The 18,506-nt window shown below is 38.1% G+C and overlaps 1 protein-coding gene across 8 annotated transcripts in view; it reads left to right on the forward strand.

Annotated features, from left to right (window-relative positions):
* The window catches only part of LOC131935409 (FH1/FH2 domain-containing protein 3), a 117,012-nt gene that overhangs the window by 46,957 nt on the left and 51,549 nt on the right, over window positions 1-18,506 (forward strand). The window contains exon 1 of one of the 8 annotated variants that reach the window (XM_059291805.1): window positions 4,571-4,714. The exons of 5 other annotated variants lie outside the window; for them this stretch is intronic. Coding sequence is in view for 1 of the 3 variants with exons in the window: in XM_059291803.1 (XP_059147786.1) it covers window positions 16,377-16,391 (15 nt within the window). In the remaining 2 variants the exon portion in view is untranslated. 2 more of the 8 variants (XM_059291803.1, XM_059291804.1) reach the window with 2 other exon arrangements.

Consider the following 18,506-nt stretch of genomic DNA (forward strand, 5'->3'; position numbering starts at 1 on the left):
GAGTAAAAACTTTTTTCCAGACCAAACCGAATTCTAAAAAAACTCAAAAAAAAAAAAAATAAGGACAAGTTGTTTTTATAATCAGAGATGTTAACGTCTGTTAAAAGTATGCTTCTCTAGACCATTCAAGCTATTTATAGAACGTTCGACTGCTTAAAAGAACACTGATGGTGAAAACACTTCTGTTTGTATAGCGTTACTTCCCTGTAAAAAAAAAAGTACAATTGCTCTCCCTTACATTCGCCATTTTGTAAATGGTTGAGTTGGCACTAATCTCCACAGATAGATCGCTTTTCACGTTGCTATTGGCAACGGTTATTGAATTCTAAAATTTCTCAGACACTTGTTAACTGATTTCCCAGCGCATGAATGAAGTGGCAGATGTATCAAATATATATTTATGTATGTATGTGTATATATATATATATATATATATATATATATATATATAAAACCACAGTAAGAAGTCCCCTCCCCCACTCTGCCTTAGCTACGCCTCTGACTAAGGTATACAACCAAACTAAAACTATGTTAGTGGGTCAAAAAATTTGGGAACCGCTGCAACAAAACAACACACAACACGGTGGTAAACCCCGACCTAGCCTGAGGCTAAGTTTCCCGTTTTCTGGGGCACGTTGCCATGGCAACCAGGTGACAAGTGTGAGGCGGTTTGTTGAAGAAGCACCGCGCACCTTCAGCTATAAACAAAACGATGAAACACCAATTAATCTAATTAATTTAATTTTCCTTGCATTACCCAGTTAAACAGGAAAACATGTTTGCACAGAAGTCTCCGTGTCTAATAATTTCACAAGAATTAAAATAAGCAGATTGTAATGTCCTTATCGTGCATTTACTATGTTTGTATATGCTAATATGCCTACTTTGTTTCTATTGCCCTATGTGTATGTAAGTTGAATCGAATGTTTGCACGTGACAGTGAGCGAGTTTGTGCACGTGTTTGTATCTGTACATATGTTTTTGCTTTATGTATATTATGTTTAGTGTATTACTTGAAAACACAATTCAATTCTTAGTCCCACGGCTATCCCAGTTGTATACGGTGTTACAGTTCCCATGAAGATTCTTGCATTTAGGCCGACAGATCTAACATTCAGTTAGTTATATACCAATGTTATCAGCCGTTTTTTGAACCGTAGGTTTGACAATCCATAATTTCAAGATTTGTTCTATTGCCAGGTAGGGTCTGTTTGCTGAAGAGATATTTGTTTTCTTTTCCGCTCCGGTTTGAACTGGTCTAGTAGTGGTATATTTGAGAAATGCAGCACAAAACGAAAGGGTTCCCAGAGATCTGTCAGTTTTCAACACACACACCCAGACACACACAGACGCACACAGACACACACAGATATATATATATATATATATATATATATATATATATATATATATATATATATATATATATATATATATATATATATATATATATATATAAACTGTTCTTATACCATTATACAAAACATACCATCAAACCACCATCCATAAACTTCCCATCGTTTCACATCATAAACACAAATCCTGCACCACCAACCAAATGAACAACACCTTTCGGATTAACATCCCATCCCCAATGTACCAAGGAATCCGTCCCCTCCCCCTCCCACCACCACCACTACCACTATCCACCAGCCTACATCACCATTCTAACGAGCAACTCACCTCCATCTAATGTACATCAAGGACACGGACTTTTCATACATCTAAGGGTGGTGGTCAGTTAGAGAAGCCAGCCGTTAAATGAAAACACCGCAATGTTGGGGATTGTGAGAGAACCGGAAGAAAACTAAACAGATTGTAACTAGGCGGAGAGGGAGCGCCCCTGGTTTATCTGGCTAGGCTGGGAGGGAGCGCCCCTGGTTTATCTGGGCTAGGCGGGGAGGGAGCGCCCCTGGTTTATCTGGCTAGGCTGGGAGGGAGCGCCCCTGGTTTATCTGGCTAGGCGGGGAGGTAGCGCCCCTGGTTTATCTGGCTAGGCGGGGAGGGAGCGCCCCTGGTTTATCTGGGCTAGGCGGGGAGGGAGCGCCCCTGGTTTATCTGGCTAGGCTGGGAGGGAGCGCCCCTGGTTTATCTGGCTAGGCGGGGAGGTAGCGCCCCTGGTTTATCTGGCTAGGCGGGGAGGGAGCGCCCCTGGTTTATCTGGCTAGGCTGGGAGGGAGCGCCCCTGGTTTATCTGGGCTAGGCGGGGAGGGAGCGCCCCTGGTTTATCTGGGCTAGGCGGGGAGGGAGCGCCCCTGGTTTATCTGGCTAGGCTGGGAGGGAGCGCCCCTGGTTTATCTGGCTAGGCGGGGAGGTAGCGCCCCTGGTTTATCTGGCTAGGCGGGGAGGGAGCGCCCCTGGTTTATCTGGCTAGACGGGGAGGGAGCGCCCCTGGTTTATCTGGCTAGACGGGGAGGGAGCGCCCCTGGCTTATCTGGGCTAGGCGGGGAGGGGGCGCCCCTGGTTTATCTGGGCTAGGCGGAGAGGGAGCGCCCCTGGTTTATCTGAGCTAGGCGGGGAGGGAGCGCCCCTGGTTTATCTGGCTAGGCGGGGAGGTAGCGCCCCTGGTTTCTCTGGCTAGGCGGGGAGGGAGTGCCCCTGGTTTATCTGGCTGTAACAATAGATATGTGTTGTTCAGGCGTCGCCTACTTCAAGTTTTTTTTTTTTTTGGCGTCCTGTCTCCTAAAGATTAAAACTTTACCTAAACACAATTTGAAAAAGTAAGTAAACAAAATTGTGGTAAAATTTAGAATTGCCGATAATCTTCATTGGTAAATGAGGAGGGGGGAGGGGAGAGTGGCCCAATCATGTGAATAATTGGATGATGATGTAATGATCTAAAAAGTTATAATGTATTCTTTTTTTAAAGTGATGATTTTTTTTCAAAATGGGTGTGGTTTTAAACTCAGCATTGGGTGCAGTCTAATAATTGTACAGTCTCAAAATAGATTAAACTAAAATAGTGTATTCTCAAAATTATTGTAGGCTGTTCTCAAAACTATTATAAACACAAGCAAACTAGGCTTGCAAAATGAGTATTGTAATGAAGAAAGAGGTTTTGAATTTTCAATATACAACTTTAAATGTATCTCAAATTTAGTATGAATTTTGTTAATCATATCTCTTAGTTAAATACTTTAAATGTGTTTTAATATTTTAAAATTCTTTTATATTGAAGATTTGGTGCGAAAAGGTAACGATGTTTTCAGAGCATTTCTTTTTTCTTTAAATTTTGGCTTTTTCTTTTTATCTGCAAGAGAATTTTAAGAGCTTTTGCAATCAGGTAAACAGTTGAGAAATATACCGGATGTGACGTTTTTACCCCTAGCGCCGTGTTTACCTCTGAAGAGCAATGAGCTCACAGCTTGATGACGTAGCACGGAGGCGAGACTGACATCAGTCTCTGTCTATGAGCTTCTGTACCCATCTCTAGTTCTCTCCCCTTCTTATCAGCTGTTGCTGGGGATTCTCACCCTGATGATAAGTAGCCAGGGGCGATCACCTCGGGCAGGGGCGATCACCGCGGGCAGGGGCGATAATCACGTTCAGTGTAAATGAGCTTACTAATTATTCGTTTCATACATATAGAGATGGGGGGGGGGGGGGTTCCAGATCTAGAAATTAATTTGATTTACTTAGAGGTTTTCAATTTTAAAAGATTCTTTTTTTTTTCAACCGCATAGCCTTTCTTAATTTTTATATCCATAAATACTAATTTATGTAACGTATGTATTAGTGGCGATAAATGTGGTAGTAGCATCCTGTCATTTTAACCAATAAAGTAGTAGTAACATCATGTATTTTTATCGGACAACATACCAGTAGAATCATTCTTTTTACCTGCCAATATAGAAGGTACAATCTTTCTTGTTATCTGATAGTCTAGCAGTAACATCCTCTTTTTTTTTTACATGTCTATGTAGCAGTAATATCCTGTATTTTAATATTTACCTGAAGCTGTTGTATTTCTTATTGTTGGCTTTTTTTATTATTGATATGTATAAAGCTATTCACGTAAGCTTAACTTCTAAACTAACAAATTAGATATATTTTTATTCGAAAAAAAGGTGAAATATATCAATTATTATTTCTTTAGTTCCCACTGTTACATCAGTTTCATCACTCTTCGGCCCGATTGCTTTAACCAAACCCAATTATTTTTTAATTTGTTGAGGTAACGATGCTTTAAATTTGGCTTGGCCAACACCTGTGATTTTAATGTTCTGTAACGGAGTTATCTCGAGATAAAAACCCATCACGAGTTGCCTCCCATCCCTTCACAAAGCCAGGGGAGAGAACTGATAATACACATCTTTTGCCAGCTGATCCTTAGGCTAGCAGCGCCCTGCCTCCCCACCCCTCCTCACGCCCTGCCTCCCCACATCTCCCCACCCCTCCGCACGCCCACTCCCTGCCCACAATCCTCTCACCTAGCCGATGCCCCCAACACCCTGACTTAAGTTTCCAATTTTTTTTCACTCCTAAAAAAACGTATCTGTTCACGTGAGCGTCAGGACGTACCGTAGCTCAGCGTGAGTGTTTACTGTGCAACCCTTCCCTCAACCCAGCTCGGGTTTTTACCAGACAACCTGCTTCAGCCCAGACAACTGGACAGTTGTTGGTTACTTGAACTCAGGGTTTCGGTTATATGTCACAATAAAACAATACACCAATAATAGTTCACTCAGTGTGGATTAACTTAACACAATTACAGGTAAGGAAACATTACTCAGCATTATGTAAAGTATGTTTAGCATTAAAATGAACGTGATTGTGTCCATATGTATGTAATGTTGATACTTTACACAGCACATTATGCCCTGTATAGCTATGTAGGCTATAGTTAGAGATTACGTAAACAATACAATAAAGTACATTAGACAAGACCTTTGCACTAATATACACTTAACAGCGGCGGATGACAGAATGTTACACGCCTCAAAAAGTTGCTAACCGCAATAACAAGATATATAATATACACCCCTAGCACCTTTTTTATATATATATATATATATATATATATATATATATATATATATATATATATATATATATATATATATATATATATATATATATATATATATATATATATATATATATATATATATATATATATATATATATATATATACATATATATGTATATATATATATATAATTTATTTATTTAAATATAAATACAAATGTGTTTATGTAAGTAAATGCTGGTATTCTTGTCTTGCTTCTATCAAATTCAACTTTGCTAAAAAAAAGTGTTCGTATGTTAAGTGAAAAGTTGCTTTATTGACTACTGCGCAAGTCAAAAGCTAAAATGAGAAAAATAAAACATGCAAAAAAAAATGTTCAAGTTGACAGCGGTGTTGTGTATAACAGACGAGGATTCGGGTTATTCAAATCTTGAAAAGTTTCCATGAACTTAGTATAATCACTCACAGAGGCGTCACGAACCTTTCCAGCGCCCAGGGCGAACTGTCATTTATTTATTTAGCTTCTTATGTTGAATGGGCATCTTTTGCAAGTCACTATCCCCTACAAAATAATGTAGAAAACATTTAAATCAGTGTGTAAAACCTTGTATATTTTTATTTTCTATAACTTTGTGTATAATTTAGTGTTTAAGCTTAAAATGAGCTTTTTAAATTTTTGACGCCCTTAGGGTCGGCGACGGGGCCTCCGCCCCACCCGCCATCCACTAGCTACGCCACTGCTCATATATATAAATATATATATATATATATATATATATATATATATATATATATATATATATATATAGATATATATATATATATATATATATATATTTATATATATATATAATGTGTGTATTTGTTTGTTTGTATACGCGTGTGTTCTTATATTTGTATTTATATAGCAATATATACTAAGCTAAGGGACTTGACTTAGTCCTCTTTATTATTCTTGGAAGGTCTTGCCTCAACCATTATCCTCCACTTTGACTAGTCCCCGGCTATGTATTTGACCAGGGCTGAAATATTAGGGGAGGGAAGAAAGTAACTTGATTCTGAGTAACCTCCCCTATTTACTTAGTCTCACTACGGCTCTCTTTCAATCTTCATTCATTTTTGTGTTGTCAGTAGATCTACTACATGCAGGTGCCAGAATTTTTGTGTGACGTGTTCCAACACTCGGGGTGATGTTATTGGGTTTATTGTTTTAGCAGAAACGTCTTCAATCATTCCCCGCAGCATTGTTCCATAAACCATCATTCCCTTCCACACCATTCCCCACCAATTCCCTAACCAACCTTCGTACATCTTATGATTTTCACATCCACCTACACATTTCCTCATACCTGATGCCAAATGTCCCTCAAACTCGTATCTTACTATTCCCGACCACCTCACTCCCCATTCATATTTGCCCCTTACCCTACACACTCTCAAACTTTCACCCCAAGTCTACCCACTCCATTATTCTTTGTATCTGTCAAGATTAAGCCTTTCAAAAACAATGGCAAAAAAATTAATATAATTGACCGTCACCCTCACCCTCAGTCTTATCGCCCTGATTAATCCAAACCCTAACATAATCTCCATCTATCCAGATAATCCAAACAACCCTAACATAATCTCCATCTATCCAGATAATCCAAACCCTAACTTAATCTCCATCTATCCAGATAATCCAAACCCTAACATAATCTCCATCTATCCAGATAATCCAAACCCTAACATAATCTCCATCTATCCAGATAATCCAAACCCTAACATAATCTCCATTTACCCAGATAATCCAAACCCTAACATAATCTCCATCTACGCAGATAATCCAAACCCTAACATAATCTCCATCTACCCAGATAATCCAAACCCTAATATAATCCCCATCTACCCAGATAATCCAAACCCTAACATAATCTCCATCTACGCAGATAATCCAAACCCTAATATAATCTCCACCTACGCAGATAATCCAAACCCTAACATAATCTCCATTTACCAAGATAATCCACCCCTAACATAATCTCCAGCTACTCAGATAATCCAAACCTTAACATAACCTCTATTTACCCAGATAATCCAAACCCTAACATAATCTCCATCTAGCCAGATAATCCAAACCCTTACATAATCCCCATCTATCCAGATAATCCAAACCCTAATATAATCTCCAGCTACTCAGATAATCCAAACCTTAACATAACCTCCATTTACCCAGATAATCCAAACCCTAACATAATCTCCATCTATCCAGATAATCCAAACCCTAACATAATCTCTATCTATCCAGATAATCCAAACCCTAACATAATCTCCATCTATCCAGATAATCCAAACCTTAACATAACCTCCATTTACCCAGATAATCCAAACCCTAATATAATCCCCATCTACCCAGATAATCCAAACCCTAACTTAGTCTCCAACTACCCAGATAATCCAAACCTTAACATAATCCCCATCTACCCAGATAATCCAAACCCTAATATAATCCCCATCTACCCAGATAATCCAAACCCTAACTTAATCTCCAACTACCCAGATAATCCAAACCCAAACATAATCTCCATCTACGCAGATAATCCAAACCATAATATAATTTCCATCTACGCAGATAATCCAAACCCTAACTTAATCTCCAACTACTCAGATAATCCAAACCCTAACATAATCTCCAACTACCCAGATAATCCAAACCCTAACATAATCTCCATTTACCCAGATAATCCACCCCAAACATAATCTCCAACTACCCAGATAATCCAAACCTTAACATAACCTCCATTTACCCAGATAATCCATACCCTAACATAATCTCCATCTACCCAGATAATCCAAACCCTAACATAATCTCCATCGACCCCAATTACCCAAACCCTAACACAAATGCAAATCTCTGCTCTGACATCTAACCTAAACCTTTGGTTACTAGCTAATTTGTGTTCTCCCACCAAACCTAAGATGTTAAATGAAGTCGTAGTATATGAAATAATTTGCGCACACCCCCCCCTCCAAATATCGTCACATAGTGTCACATATATACAGGTAATCCTCCCCTGTTGTAAAAAGACGTAACAAAGGAACACTTCACAACACTACTCTCACCCCCCTCCGCCCCATACTTCCTCCTCCTGTATGATTCTAACGCAAATCAAATGGTTTACTTGTTTTCATTTGTGTTGGGAATTCACAATGTTAGCTACTTCCTATTCGTCATACCATTCCTACCCTCCCCCTCCCCCTCCTCCTCACTAGCTAATTGTCCAGAAAATCAGAACTCACGCCTCCCACCAATCAAGTGACGTCATTATTTTTCGTCTAACCTTATCCTATAGCTAATCTCAAACCCCACCCGACCCTTCTCACTCATTAGATAATCTCAACCCCGATCTACCCTAACAAAACCTTACCCTCTAATTCCCCCCTCCCACCCCTCTAATCCCCCCCCCCCCCCCCCCCCAGCCGTGACAACATCGCAATAAACTGTAACCCATTAGAACAGATGCCAAACGCCTTGATTACCTATTGACTCACCTTTAAGTGACGCACGCGCTTTACCTACTTAAAACGTCACTCCGGTGATCCAAACGCGATATGGAGCAACTCTCTCACGCTGAAAACATTTTTTTTTAAATATAGTTTATAATAATTTTTTTACCTTTCAAAACTGAAAAAAACTGTACAGAGTATGCAAATTGTGAAGTTATCACTAGCTGAGCAGAATGTTTTTTAAAACAAAGACACTAGTATTTATATCTTTAAGTGAGCAGTTTCAAACAAGTGACAAAATATTTTTTCAGTAATTAACATTGATCAACGACTCATTTTTTGTGGTAGAGAGCTAAACTACTAACCCGTATGTCTCGAGTTCGAAACCGGGTTCATGTTAGTAGACCGTCTCTGAGCCCAACCTGCTTCACAGCATCGCTCCTCTAAAATAGGAATACAATAAAGCCAAAACTAACTCCAGACACAACCGTGTATCTCCTAGATGCCACCTTAAATGTTAAATGAGGTTACTACATCGATAGCAATCGTTTTGTTTCATTGACCGCCCTCGCTAATTTTTAACTATCTGATAACATAATTTAGGTCAAATGCAAGAAATGAAAAATTGCTTATGGTTATGCCGCTTCTCACATAAGATTTGGCACTGTTACTGGGATTCATCATCATCATCATCATTCCTTTGTGGCCCCTGGGGAGCAAAGGGCTGCAACTACACATTGTTACTGGGATTAGTTTTCCTTTATTTCGTATACAACCGTACTTAGATTGTTAATCTTGAGTTCAAATCTTCCATCCGAAAACAGGTGAAGGTAAAAAAGAAGTTTTTTTTTTAAAATCTAATGTTGTGTTTCAAAAGGCGACTAAAAACACTAATTCTTTGACCAACGGACGATCGGGCGATAGATATGTGTGCCTACGTCTTACAGACGACTAATTAGTTAGATATGAAAGCTTAATATAATTACTGTAACATTCAAATTTTTTCCTAGTGTTGTGCGTTGAATTCATTTCATCCTGAAGTAAAAAATACTCTAAAAACAATCAAATGAAGAAGAGAAGTTTTCAAATCAGATATCATAATCTTAATGTGTGCCTTTGTGAAGTTCAGAATTAGCTTCACTAGAAACTTAATTTAATACATTAAAATGGTTGAAAATTAGAAATTACAGTATACTATCACAGGGGCAATTTTTGAAACTTCTTTCTATGATGTAACTGTACGTGCACCGAACGGAACCCAGGAAATTGTCTGGCAACAAACGGCCATTTTGACAGACTTGACAGGGCTGGAATACACGGCCGGATTTTGGGCGGCCCCCGGGTCGTTGTTTTTTTACCTGGCTCCCGTCAACACCTCCCCTGTGATCTGTTGCTGTAACCCTGGCAACAGTGCACTCGGTCATTACTTTAGAAATCAGCTCATTTAAAGGGGAGGCGAGCACCATGCATTGGGTGCACTAGCCATTGCCTGTACCGTGCATTTAACATTAGTTAAATTGTGTCGGTCATTTTTGGCTAGCCAACCTAAACAAAGGTGAACCTAGAAAAAATTAAAAACAAATATTACGGTGATAATTGTTTCATTTGTTTTCTGTTAGATACGTGTATACTTATTGTTACATTTCTTCCCTTTGAAGAATAATCAAAAATATTTTTAGATAAAATTATTGTAAATTTTTTTTTATTTATTGACGATGTTAAATAATTCTTTTCTTACATTTCTTTTAGGTAAATGTATGTTTTACAGTTTATTCTCCTTGCTTTTTGCCATATTTCTTTTGTGGAATGTATTTTTTAACAAAATAAAACTAGCATGCACTTACAGATAAACAATATCTTAGCTATTGCATGCATTCAAAACGTATTTGAAAATAGTCAAAAATGTTTCCGTATTAAAATTTCAAACTTTTATAGTTTATTTTCTTTTTCTGATGTGTTTTTTTTCAAGCTTCAAATTTTTTTGTACTTTAGCGGTGAATTATGTCGTCACGACTAATTACCATTCCGAAATTTAACACCCTAATTCAATTAAGCCAAGTTGGATGTTTCTATCAAGCCGAAATTTTTTCTGAAGAAAAATGGCAATTAGTCGAGAGATAATTAGTGTTAAGTGGCCTGAAATGACATCATGATAGATGTCATATGTCATAAATGCCACGCCAAACGTTTGAAAGAAATTTACTCCTGTGACGTCAGCGGCCATTTTTAATATGTAGTCACGACTAAAATAATTCGCCAAATTAAAATAGCCTCATCTAACCTAGATATATGTGCGTGGCATGGAACATGGTAATTCAAAGTCTATATTCGCTCTTTTGATACGTTTAATTTTAAAGATGCCATATTCAGTTTAACTGTAATCACCTGATTCGAATTCACTAAAAATTCACCGAAGAATATTGTCTTAAAATGATCAATCGTAAAGAAGAAAAATTATGTAAGAAAATTATTCCTGATAACCTAAGCTAAAGGTTATAAAGTCCATCTTTCTAACGTTGTAGCGGATCGTGTAATGTTGGGTACTCGTTACAGCTGTGAAGGCTCAGCTACATGGCAAAATGCTTAATTAAAACGTAAAAAAATCCAGGTAGTGAACTACAAAAAACAATTTCAAACAAGCCCACGCTAAAAAAAAATATTTAAAAGTAGGTTCATTAATATTTAAAGCTTCAGTAATCGTCTATTTAAAAACATAAACTATCATTTCTCGAATTTAAAAACCGTGCCATGCTTAAAGTGCAAAAAAAAACGTAAGCCTGCATTTTGTAGGCTGGTACACTTTTCTCTGCTCTAAAGACGCACCTGGCTGAAGCTTGTCAGGCTACATTTCCCCTTCCTCCATGCATTACCCACTCCCTCTAACACCACACCTTCCCTCAACATCACACCTCCTATTAGCAACACCCCTTCCCCCTATCATGTCCCCTGCTTCCGAGCACCACCCTCCTTCCACCAAGCATCTTCCCTAACATCACTCCTTCCTTCTAACATCACTCCTCCCTCCTAACATCACCCCCACCCACTTAGCACCTCTCCTCCCCATACTCCCTCAAACTATGTTTACAGTCGACACAAAAAGGTCCTCTGTACCTCTAAACTCAAACCTACCTCACTTCTTATAATAAACCTCTACCTTACAAACCTACCTCACTTCTTATAATACACCTCTACCTTACAAACCTACCTCACTTCTTATAATACACCTCTACCTTACAAACCTACCTCACTTCTTATAATACACCTCTACCTTACAAACCTACCTCACTTCTTATAATACACCTCTACCTTACAAACCTACCTCACTTCTTATAATACACCTCTACCTTACAAACCTACCTCACTTCTTATAATACACCTCTACCTTACAAACCTACCTCACTTCTTATAATACACCCCTAAACTCAAACCTACCTCACTTCATATAATACACCTCTACCTTACAAACCTACCTCACTTCATATAATACACCTCTACCTTACAAACCTACCTCACTTCTTATAATACACCTCTACCTTACAAACCTACCTCACTTCTTATAATACACCTCTACCTTACAAACCTACCCCACTTCTTATAATACACCTCTAACTTACAAACCTACCTCACTTCTTATAATACACCTCTACCTTACAAACCTACCTCACTTCTTATAATACACCTCTAACTTACAAACCTACCTCACTTCTTATAATACACCTCTACCTTACAAACCTACCTCACTTCTTATAATACACCTCTACCTTACAAACCTACCTCACTTCTTATAATACACCCCTAAACTCAAACCTACCTCACTTCATATAATACACCTCTACCTTACAAACCTACCTCACTTCATATAATACACCTCTACCTTACAAACCTACCTCACTTCTTATAATACACCTCTACCTTACAAACCTACCTCACTTCATATAATACACCTCTACCTTACAAACCTACCTCACTTCTTATAATACACCTCTACCTTACAAACCTACCTCACTTCATATAATACACCTCTACCTTACAAACCTACCTCACTTCTTATAATACACCTCTACCTTACAAACCTACCTCACTTCTTATAATACACCTCTACCTTACAAACCTACCTCACTTCTTAGAATACACCTCTACCTTACAAACCTACCTCACTTCTTAGAATACACCTCTACCTTACAAACCTACCTCACTTCATATAATACACCTCTACCTTACAAACCTACCTCACTTCTTATAATACACCTCTACCTTACAAACCTACCTCACTTCTTATAATACACCTCTACCTTACAAACCTACCTCACTTCTTATAATACACCTCTACCTTACAAACCTACCTCACTTCTTATAATACACCTCTACCTTACAAACCTACCTCACTTCTTATAATACACCTCTACCTTACAAACCTACCTCACTTCTTATAATACACCTCTACCTTACAAACCTACCTCACTTCTTATAATTAAAACACCCGCCTATTTCACCCCCTCGGTAAAATAAAAACAAAACATCAAATTTCCCAAACAAATTTAAGTGAGATTTATCTGTATCTGTACTCTAGCGTATTTTAAAAAAAATTAAACTTTCCAAGTTGGTTTTTTTTTTTTATACCTGCTTGGTTTAATTTTGCTCTAACTTTTGGGAGACATGACGCTTTACGCCTCGGGTAGTTAAAAGTGGAGGTTCTAATTTATGATTTCAAACTGATTCAAACGGAAGTGGATTTATTAACTTGGGATGTAACTCGCAAGGGGACATAACTGGCAGACGTCTGGATTAGCTTGGTCATCTGGCAAGACGCCAGTAGGTCATTGCTTGTTTTTTGACCCCTGAAAAGTCAGTTCGACTTTTTAAAATATTTTACTCTTAAAATATTTCAGTCTTAAAATTATTTCATTCTTAAAATATTTCAGTCTTAAAATATTTCAGACTAATAATCCTAGTTAGCGTTATTTTAGTACTGGAAAAATCGGGGGAAGGGGGGGGGGGGAAGGGGTCATTAGTAGCGTAGCGAGGGGAGGGCGGGGGGGGGGGACATATGTCCCCGGGCGCCGACCTTAGGGGGGGCGCCAAATTGAAAGTTTGAGGGGGGTGGAAATGAAAAGTTCGAGGGGGGGGTGCAAATCGAAAGTTTGAAGGGGGGGGGGTGCAAATGAAAAGTTCGAGGGGGGGGTGCAAATCGAAAATTTGCTCCCAAGGGGGCGCCAAATTGAAAGTATGTCCCCGGGCGCCGGGAAGGGTCGCTACGCCTCTGGGTCAGGTAGACTGGGCTCGGTGGGGAGGGAAGGGACTCCCCCACACCCCGCATGAAAGAAATTCTGCTTTTTTTAACAGTCTTGACTAACTTATCAGTTTTTATATTACCTCGTAAAAAAAGTAATGTATACGAGTGCAGACAAATTTCGAGGGAATTAAATGTGTAATTAAGATGTGGATCTGAAAACGAGCTAATTATTTTATCATTGCAATCTTTGGGGCATTAGACGAGTCTGGCGCGGGTCGCAACACCCTCGTCTCTAATCACCGCACGGCCCTCGCCTTCACAAACGTAAATTCTAATTCCCGAAACATCCCACAAATTAACGGCCGCATTCAGAACGCAGGTGATTGCCTTATCTCTTTATGGGTGTCCGCTGTAGCGTTTGAATCGTTTGAATCGTTCTCTTTCAGTCCGTGGGCCTTGATAAATTAAAAACAAGGAATTTCCTCCATTTTGTATAAATTAACGAAAAAAAATTATTTAAATTCACAAAATGCCATAATGAATACGGGTTATATAATAACCAATAAAGAAGTGTGTGCAAATAGCAAAATCAAACTTATTGATTGATTTAAATTTTTAAGATAAGTAATCATAAATGGCACGGAAACAATTTCCGTTATGATCCAGTAATATAACGAATACTGAGTTGCAGTTCCTGACTTAAAAAGTTGGAGGACAAGTCAAACAGTTAACCAGCCATCAAGCAAAACTCTCAAACTAAAAACTAACCCTTCTCCCCCGCCTCTTCATCTGCGAGTAAACGACAAAATTATGTTTTCAACTTCAGTTCTTTTATTCCCTCTAATAATAAAAACAACACAAAGCGTCACTGTTGTGTGCATTAGACTGTAAAGGATAATTACCTTCAAGTATCTCTCACTTACGTCATGTCCTGTCGTATTTTGACGTTACCTGCGCAGTAGAACTTTCTGGAGATATTTTGTCTGTCTTGCCATGGTCATAATTGTTGAAAATAATAATTGTATCGTTTAAAGACAGTATAGGCCTAATCAGAAGCCAAAATTTAAATAATTTATGTCAACCTTAGCCAGATCATTTTTGGCCATTTGTAGCCATTTCCTTGTCTTTGCTGACCACGTTCTTTCAAGTATATGCCATGTTTTTTAACGCTCATATTTTTTCTAAACCCAGGAGAAATATTAAAATAAAGCTTTATAAATCAGTTGTAGTTGGGTAAACAAACTATTTGTTGAACTCGGTTGATGTTTATCTTTCAATAAGTCAACATCTGTGATGAGGGTTTGAAAATTAACATATTTCAAATCAAGGAAGGAAAAGTTTTGATGCTTTTCAAAAATTAATTCGGATTTTAAACCCTTTAGAATCGAGTAAAATTATTCTTGGCTATATTTTTTGGAAAAATTAATATTTAGTGAGTTAATTTTGAAATCGAATGGTTAAAATTATCGCACCTAACAGCTCGGGATCTCCCTGACTCCATTTACTGACTCCATTTACTGACTCCATTTACTGACTCCATTTACTGACTCCATTTACTGACTCCAAGTCGAATTTCTTTTCTTTTTTTTTCTTGTAATGCAGTTTAAAATCTTCTCGATGGTAATTTTTTTTTTATTTAAATTTGGGAGATTTGTCTTTTGGTGGTTACCATTTTGATGTCTGGGATATGGGTAATCAATACTTGGACATTAGCTGGTCTGGTTTGTTTAGCATCTTTGCTAAGCGTTGGTTTTTAGCATCTTTGCTAAACGTTGGGTTTGTAGCATTTTGATAAGCGTTGATTTTGTAGCACTTTGATAAGCGTTGGTTTTGCTACACTTTGATAAGCGTTGTTTTTGTAGCACTTTGCTAAACGTTGGTTTTGTAGCACTTTGCTAAGCGTTGGTTTTGTAATATCTTTAATAAGTGTTGGTTTTGTAACATCTTGATCTGAGTAAGTTCCGTATTTTTGACACGGCTTTTTTATGCATTTCCTGAACTACTTGTACTTGATATCTATTAACCTATTTTAATGCTCTCTCATAAAAGGTATAAGCTAACAACCATCTATATTCCTGTAGAATGAAGAGGGTCGGGGTAAGTCATTTCTAAGCAACTCCACCTGGATACCTGACTACGTATCGCAAAGTTATGTTCTGTGTGTGTGTGTGTGTGTCAGTAGCTTGAAACCCAACATATGAGTAGTGTTATGTCTCATGTCAGGATTACATAACATTGAGGAATTTGAGGCTATAGCACAATGGTGGGGGGGGGGGGTGTTACTCATCCTACACCTGTCATACATAGACCAACTTTTGAGAACTCACCTTAATCGCAACTACCTGCCTCTACCTGCGAAAATGTGGTACGCATTCATTATCAAAATATCATTAATCTTTCAAACTGTCCGCCCTTTCGCTCATTTATATTAGCCGGTATAAAACACGCCCACTTCCAGCAAGCCTTGGAGAGAAAAAAATCTGGAGAGGAAAATTTTATTTTTAAATATTTTTTTCTTCGTTCTGTTTCTGTTTTATACAAGTCGCAGTACATTTGGTGTATCACCTGAAACATGTTGGATGGATTTGTGCCGTGATTACATGTTGTACGGATTTGTGCCCTGATTCATGCCAGCGTTTCGTTTGTTTACCTGGTGACACAACCCTGGGAACAATCGCGGGAAAAAAATGGCATCACACGAGGTAATACTGTAGACCTACACAGACGCGAGCTTTAGGGTGCTTTTCTGCAGCAGACCTCGACTTTTCTTGCTCACACTGGGCGGAAGTTTGGGCGCTTTTGTCTGCTATTCTTGCCAACATTCAAACGGAAGTTAACGCGCTTTTGTACTGCGCAGTTTTGAGTTTTCTTTGAGCGTCGAAAAAATAAGTTCGATGAAGTGTTCAGTTTTTTCGTAAAAAGGTAGGCGGTTTGAAATGTAATTAAATAGCTTTAAGCAAAAGTTTGGGACACAGTTGTTAGTTAATTAATTAATATTAACTTGACAGAAAGCTAAGGTTTTGTCACAAACCGACTCATGATTATGTAAGTAAACTATACTGTCTAATATTTTTAATTTGTTTTGTTCGAGAAAACTATATTCATCAATAATTAATTAACCGATGTAAATTAAGAAAATAAATTGGGGATTTGTTTCTAATATATTTATTTTTTATTATTAAAAAATAATCTTTTATGCTGGGGTTTACAAAGCATTGCTTCTTAATATAAGTGTATCTAATTTTTAAAATTCTCAGTGCAGGTGCAGGCTATAATTTAAATTTAATTTAATTTAATTCAAAGCACGTGAATAGCTACACCTTCATTTTAAAAAGTTCAGATGGTAAATAAAACGATTCATCTAGTTCAAAGCTGTGAACATCTTGTGATTGTTAGATAAATCAAGATTTAAACATGTTAGAAATAATTTACTTAACACTTTGAAACAATTGTGTATGCCAGTTTCCACAATACTTAACAGCATCACAGAAAAAATACATTGAAACAACGTGAATGTACGTGTTCTATAACACTATAATTTATTTATTGGAGAACTAGTCCGTACGACGTCCCTAAGTTCTCCCAGCTCTGATGGGTACCTGACTCTGGGAAAATTAAGTTGGCTGGGGAAGGAACCCTACTTCCTACCCGAAAGGGTAACATGATAAAGCAAGATTATAATAGATTATAATAGCAAGATAGTACGTAGCTCGAATCACGTTAGTTCGTAGCTCGAATCACGTTAGTACGTAGCTCGAATCACACCAGTTTACAGCCGTGTACACAGCCGTGCATGTACAGTTTACAGTCGTGTACACAGCCGTGAATGTACCGTTTACAGCCGTGCGCGCCCAGTTTACAGCCGTGTACATAGCCATGTATGTACAGTTTACAGCCGTGTACATAGCCATGTATGTACAGTTTACAGCCGTGTACATAGCCATGTATGTACAGTTTACAGCCGTGCGCGCCCAGTTTACAGCCGTGTAGCCAATCCCGAGTCGTGTGAGCTGATGCACTCATCACAGTCCTGTCCAATAAACGAGACATGAGGTAAACAGCCGAGATACGTCCTGGAGATAATGTGTTGAGATGTTACACGGGTACACACGCAGATTACAAGTACAGTGTAACCCAGGGCTGTCCAATCTGCTGGCCCGCGGCCCGCATGCGGCCCGCCATTATCTAGAACCCACACGGCGTTGCCGAGATTTTAAGCCTACAATATGCCTCAACAAATTATATTATAATTTGCTAACAATTTGCAAATAGATTTCTAATACGAAGAAAATCAGGTTCCCTGATTAGTTGGTATAGCCAATATTCAAGCCACAGATTTGAAATTTTCAGGGGGGGGGGGGGGGGCGGACTAAAATTTCTGGGGGGTGGACACTGGTCAAAGTATATATTTTATATATAAATTCTATTCCACCCCCCCCCCCTCCCCCGAAAAGTTGCCTGGAAGAAACTGCTGGCAACAGTTTCCTTTATTACGCAATGAGGTAGCGTGAAGCATACAGCAACTCCCATTGTTTTAAGTAATCGTCAATATGTATTCGTTACACCAGAATGTTAGTCATTCTCTCAAATTATTTTTTTTTTTTAAATCTTTTTTTTTTATAGTAAAAGTTTTGAATTTCTACTAAATCGAAACAGATTTGATTTACAATGTTTGAAATTGCCTTAGCTTCCATATGTTGAAACAAAACAACTTTCTGTTTGTTTACATTTTTTAAATCTTTAGTTATTGCTAATACATCCGTATTTTCTATTTACATTTTAAAACTGTAATTTTGTTTTATATTAACGAAAACTTT

This window comes from Physella acuta, unplaced genomic scaffold, assembly GCF_028476545.2.
Source record: "Physella acuta isolate Inbredline_101_S28 unplaced genomic scaffold, ASM2847654v3 ptg000144l, whole genome shotgun sequence".
NCBI lineage: Eukaryota > Metazoa > Mollusca > Gastropoda > Physidae > Physella > Physella acuta.